The following is a 6,000-nucleotide window of genomic DNA, read 5'->3' on the forward strand; positions in this document are numbered from 1 at the left end:
TACAAAACAAACAAATATATTACTATCACTAATCAATACCAATGGATCAACAAATCCTTAACAATTTATTAGACAACAAAACGTATGAACCAGGCGCGTAGCGCCGGAATACCCCTAGTTATCAATAAAATTGACACATGAAATATGTTTAAATTTTTTTAAAATGCTTAAAAAGAAAAGTAGTTTAATTTAGTAACTGATTTCTATTTGTTTATTTTCTAAGTAAAACAAAAATGCTAATATTTTTCACACTTAAGCCATGATCCCACTATCTTTGAAACGGTGTACTTTTCTCTACATACAATTAACTCAGGATGTCCTAAATCAAAATTCATTTCTTCTTGCAGAAAACATACGTCCAGCAGCTTATCTCAATGATCCATCTATCAGTGGGAAGAATAGCACTCACTTACTCTCTCTCTCTCTCTCTCTCTCTCTCTTTCTCTCAGAGTTTATTAAGATAAGGGGTAATAATAGTTTACAAGTCAAAGTGATTCCACTCAAGTTATACTAAACAGATTAACTTATAAATATAAACAAGAAAATAAAATAGTTCAAACAGAAACATAGACTAGAAAACGAGAAAAGAAGAAGATAGGATCAGACTGATAACTAAAGTCGTAAATCCTCTACTAAGGAGCTTTCTTGAACCGCTTGCTCTCTGGAAAATGATGCCTCTACGATATGGAAAAACATGGAGTTAGTGAGAAATGGCATGCATACAGTTTTTGTGTCTTGTAAAATCTATCAAATTAGTCATTAAGAAAAAAGCTTGCCTGTATCCAGTAGAGTTGTAGGTTCTCGGAACGTTCAAAATGATCAGTAATACGCTTACCCTGCTTGCTCAAATTGGTTAGATAAGGAAACAGTATTATTGATTTCAAAGAGAGAGAGGATGCTTACATTCAGCGCATGTTTTTTACTAGAGAGATGCTTGATGAACTCATCCAGGTGTTTGAAATCAGAGTAGCACACTTTGCAATAAAACATTCCGGTAGATTCATTAACCCTTTCAATACTACGTCCACTGCACTTGAGAAGAGGAACATGTCTTCTTGTCTCTGAAACTAATAGATTTTAAGAGATTAGTTTGGTGGTTATATGAAAGTGAGAAGGAGTGAAAAAACACCTGCAAGTAAGCTATCCCAGAGCCACTCTGCAGAAGTGACCAAGACTGACATTTGGGGAGGCCTAAATGAGTAAGCCAAAAACAGGTTGTACTTATTTCTTTGTAGTAGATGGGGAAGAAAATCTGAAAAGGCATCATCAGCCTCATCGGATATGATCATCATTGTAGCCGGAGTAGGATTATTATATTGCCATTCATCAATATCATCAGAGATGCGGCCGTTCACGACTTCTGTTTTGTTTCAACAAAAGAAAGCATAGCATGCATTTTCAGTAGGGAGGGATAGGTATTAATTTTTGTGACTAACTAACTAACTAACTAACTAACCAAGAGTGGCATGTGCAAGATAGATTCCAGTGGAAGAGAGGGCTTGAAGGTGGTGTTCAGGGTTTTTTTTATGGTCACCATAGGCAGTGATGGAGACAGGACCAGAGTAGCCTAGTTCCTTGAAGGCTCCTTCCAAACTGGGACGGATCCGACGAGCATCATAACCGTCGGGAATAGGACAGTCAAACATGTCCCACAACACATGGATTTTAGCTGTCGCAAATTCAGGCGTGGCAGCGTAGTTCTTTCCCCACTTGCTCGTTACAGATTGGAGTTGTGAATCATCAGGGCGTAAAATCTCCTGCAAAAAGAAAACATTTAAAAGACAATGAAACAAAGAATTGATACAATCAGAGAGGGAGAGAGAGAGAGAGAAAGAGAGGATGGTTACTTCGAGTGCATGCTTTTTAGTGGAGAGATGCTTCCTGAAACTCTTCAGGCTTTGGCGATCCAAAGAGCACGATTTGCAATAAAACTTAGCAGATGATGATGATGATGATTCACCAGTGCTTGTCTTAGTTAGTAATTTTTCCCAGAGCCACTCTTTGCGAGTGCGCACGAACAATCCTGCGCGAGGTTTGACTGAATAAGCCAGAAAAAGGTCGTAACACGTGCGTTGTTGTAGCCGAGACAGATCCCAATTGAAGACATCTAACACCTGATTGGATATGATCATCATTTTAGCCGGAGGAGGATTATCCTCTCGCCATTTCACCATATCTTTATACATGAGTGCGCACGTGCATCCTATTTCATTACCATATATTCCTTTATTAACTAAAAAGGCCCATATCTTCCGCAGATACTTATATATATATATATATATATATATATATATATATATATATATATATATATAAAAAAGCTGGACTAACCAGATCTGGTATGTACCACAGCGACTCCAGTGGAAGATAGAGCTCGTAGGAGGTGTTCAGGAGTTTGTTTTTGGTCTCCATAGGCTGTGACTGTGATGGAGACAGGACCAGTGTAGCCTAGCTCCTTGAAAGCTCCTTCCAAACTGGGACGGACCCCACGAGCATCGATACCCTCTGGAACCGGACAGTCAAACATGTCCCACCACACCGCTATTTTAGCCGCCGCCGCCGCAGCAGCATCGTTCCCACCCATTCTCTCTACACCTTTTAACAGATCTCAGACACAGATCTCGTTTCTACCCTTGTCACAGGGTTTTTCTTTTTATATATGTTGCCACCAACCTATTGGGCCTAACTGAAACCCATTAAACTTATGGGCTTACGAATTCGGATAAATCTTTTTCCTTATACCAACATTTTAGAATTAGTATAAGAATAAATTAATCCAATATAATGGGGGTTATCTACTTTATTAAACGTTATGGAAAAAGAACAAACAAGTAAAATATATCTTATATATATTTATACTATTAAAAGTGTGCTTAAGTGGCAGAGCTAGCATAAAACGAGGGTGGTCATATGACCCATGTGAACTTTTGCAAAAACAATTTTTCCTTGTGTTTTTGAGGACTCCCTCTTCCGTCGATCAGGATCTGACTCCGGTACACGGAGTCTTCTTGACGATGTGTAGTCGGCTTCGACTCCGGTGGTTCGCGTCTTCAAGATGGAGTTATTCGGATTTTGGTTTCATGGGGGGGCGTATTTTACGGTGGTTGTTCTGTGGTAAACGGGTGTAGGAGGGGATTCGGAAGTGGTGGTTTCGTTTGATGACGAAGGCTCTGTCTTTGGGTTCCGTTGGTGGTTCCCGAGGGGTGTCTCGACGGTTTTCAGATGAAGATGTTTGAAGCGTGGGTGATGGACTCTGTTGATATGGGTTGCGTTCGTCTTTTCTATGAAGATGGAGGTGTTTAGTTCTCTGAATCTCGGCTTTATTGTCGTTTGTGGAATGGTTATGTTGGATGGTGACGGTGGTTGGATGTATCGGATGAGATCTCGTCATCGGACAATTTGAAGCTCTCCGAGGGATGGTGATTTAGATATGTGAAGTTTCGTCTCTTATGTTTGTGGCGTATGGTGTTGGATGAGATCTCGAAGTGTCTCGATTGAAGCTCTCTAATGCTTGGAACACATGAGATGAAGGAAAGCTGTGAAGTTGGTGGTTCGGATCTGTTCCCGGCAGATATTCCGGTGTTGTTCAGTCGTCATTGATTCCCTCCGCGGTCGGTGAAGGAATGGAGGCGGTTTCCTGGACATCAAATACAACATCGGTTAAATAATAAATTAACAATATTTACATTTTATATAATCATAAATATAGTAAACATCATAATATGATAATAAACATAAAATTATATTTTAAATTTGGTTAAAAATTATAGATAATATTTTTATTCTAAAAATTTATAATATAAATTAAAATATAATAGATATATTTTAGTATTTCTATTATTTCAATTTAAAAATTTTATTCTTATTTTTATTTTTGTATTTATATTTATATTGTTTTTGAAAAAAGAAAAAAGAAATTTTACCCTCCCGCAACCGCTAGCTGGAACCAGCTTTTAAATTTAAGAGGTTTAGAACGATTTAGAGCGGTTTGAGTGATTTTGCAAAACACCAACAACCGCTATTAATCGCAAAAACTGCGTTTGCAGGTGGTAGCTAGCGGGAAAACCAGTCATGTCCTTACTCCATTTTGAAAAGAAAATAGAGATATACATTGGATATGCTATAATACGTGGAGTGGTCATAATGAATTGATTTGCTAATTTGCTACTTTGACTTAAAGTGAATTTCCTTGTATAACCATTATATTACTCCCTCCGTTTCATAATACTTGATGTTTTGTAATAGTACACAAAGATTAAGAAAATTACATTTCCCTAGAAAAATATTTTAAAGATATAATTTTAAAATCAGTTAACCAATTATAAAAAAGACTGTAAAATCTAATTGATTGAACAGTTTCCAATAAAGTTAAAGTTAACCTTAAAATCTCAAAACTTTTTTAAAATCTCAAAACTTCATGTAAATTGAAACAAAACAAACCTTCTAAAACATCATCTATATTGAAACGGAGGGAGTATTTTTTTTGTATGGATCTGATTTTTGAACAGTAACAAAACGAAAGTACAAAGAGATTAACAATCTGCCAATACTAGATGAATCTATGATACTTCAGCTGGTGAGTAGTTCGAGTCTGGCTAAGATTCAGTAGTGTTAATTTGATAATCCATAAAATGTAAACATCAATTTTACATATGTGTGATGATGTTAAATATCACATGGTCTCTAGTATATATGGGAAAGGTATGGGAAAGGGCAGGAAAAAATGAATGAAGTAACTTAAAACACAACTAATTTTCATCTTTCTTGTTTTGATTAATACTCCGTGTATATCCAATCATGATTAATTTAATTTTACGATTCAAATAAATTTTTCTTTTTTTTAAAGAAGAAAGTGATTCAATTAGATAATGACCATCTAAATATTAACGTATAGTCGTAATAATTTGTCACAATAATATCATTCCATTGACCGGATGTGGTAGCTCGTTTGGTAAGGACTTTGGGGGACAATTGTCATGCTCCCGGGTTCGACGCCAGGCGGAGGGGAACTGCCCATCCTGTCATCAAATGCGGTACTGGGTGTTGGGCCTTGTCCCCAGCCCAGGTTTAAACCCTCCCGGGTGAAGTGGACCGCTGCCTAACCGGACCTAGGGAATGATCCACGTAAGTGGGGAACCCTGGATTATCAATAAAAATAATAATAATATCATTCCACGCATGGCTCGTTGTTTTAATCATTAACAATTATACTCTATTTATTTATATTTATTTCATTTCATATAAAAGTCACCATGGATCAATGTTTAATGATAACTAGCCTTTGAAGGAGAGAGAGATAAGAAGATGTTGTAACATCACATAGCAAAGGGAAGGCACACTAACCATGTAGTAAATCTTAAATGGATGTGTTCTCATTTAAATTCATTCGATCATCATTTAGTACTATGATCATATGCTGATTTTGATTTTTTTTATTGTTTGCAGTACACTGGAGGTGGAGAGAACTAGTACCAGTAATCAAGATGCAAAAGAAAAATGCCAACTTGTCTGGACAACAGTCTTTTTCTAAGGTAAGTAATTTCTTATCTATTGGAAGTAATTCGTAGGGTGATAAAGTAGACAATGTAGAATAAGGCATTAGATTATAGAACCCTGGCTTAAGTTTCGATGTTTGTTTTTTACTTGCTTCAGTGATGTATACAAGGGTTTATGTCAATGATTAACTAATATAACATACGATTTTTGGGAATGGTTTTAAACAACAGCAAATAATTCTTACAATTGTCGAAATCAAAAGAATAACAATCTTATTGAATAGATTTTTTGGAAATCAAAACTAATGTTGTTTTCATAACTAAAAAAAAAATCTTTGTGAAAAAATAAACATTCTTCAACCATAGATCAATTGTGAAGGCCTGAAATCTGCAAAGAACATAAGTAAAATAAATTATAAGTCGCATGACCTCACGGTGTACACAAAAAAACACATAGAATTTTTTTTTTTTAAAGAACTCATCCAAACACACTCGTATAAGACAT

The 6,000-nt window shown here is 36.1% G+C and overlaps 1 protein-coding gene across 1 annotated transcript; it reads right to left on the bottom strand.

The window, feature by feature from the left end:
- Window positions 1–454: 454 nt before the first annotated feature.
- Window positions 455–2,629, bottom strand: LOC106315809. The gene is made up of 7 exons (XM_013753634.1): window positions 2,332–2,629; window positions 1,848–2,203; window positions 1,457–1,757; window positions 1,130–1,360; window positions 904–1,067; window positions 777–836; window positions 455–677 (listed from the first exon to the last, which is right to left on the bottom strand). The coding sequence occupies exons 1-7, from the start codon at window positions 2,582–2,584 to the stop codon at window positions 633–635; spliced, it is 1,410 nt and encodes a 469-aa protein (XP_013609088.1). The 5' UTR covers window positions 2,585–2,629; the 3' UTR covers window positions 455–632.
- Window positions 2,630–6,000: the final 3,371 nt, after the last annotated feature.

This window comes from Brassica oleracea, chromosome C9 (genome assembly GCF_000695525.1).
Source record: "Brassica oleracea var. oleracea cultivar TO1000 chromosome C9, BOL, whole genome shotgun sequence".
Lineage (NCBI taxonomy): Eukaryota > Viridiplantae > Streptophyta > Magnoliopsida > Brassicales > Brassicaceae > Brassica > Brassica oleracea.

What these genes read in the sequence shown, in the direction of transcription:
- LOC106315809 (XM_013753634.1), bottom strand. Translation starts at nt 2,584, where the DNA reads ATGGGTGGGAACGATGCTGCTGCGGCGGCGGCGGCTAAAATAGCGGTG. An exon ending in TGTGGTACATACCAGATCTG is followed by an intron (nt 2,204 to 2,331) that starts GTTAGTCCAGCT and finishes GTAATGAAATAG; the next exon opens with GATGCACGTGCGCACTCATG. An exon ending in CTGGGATAGCTTACTTGCAG is followed by an intron (nt 1,068 to 1,129) that starts GTGTTTTTTCAC and finishes AAAATCTATTAG; the next exon opens with TTTCAGAGACAAGAAGACAT.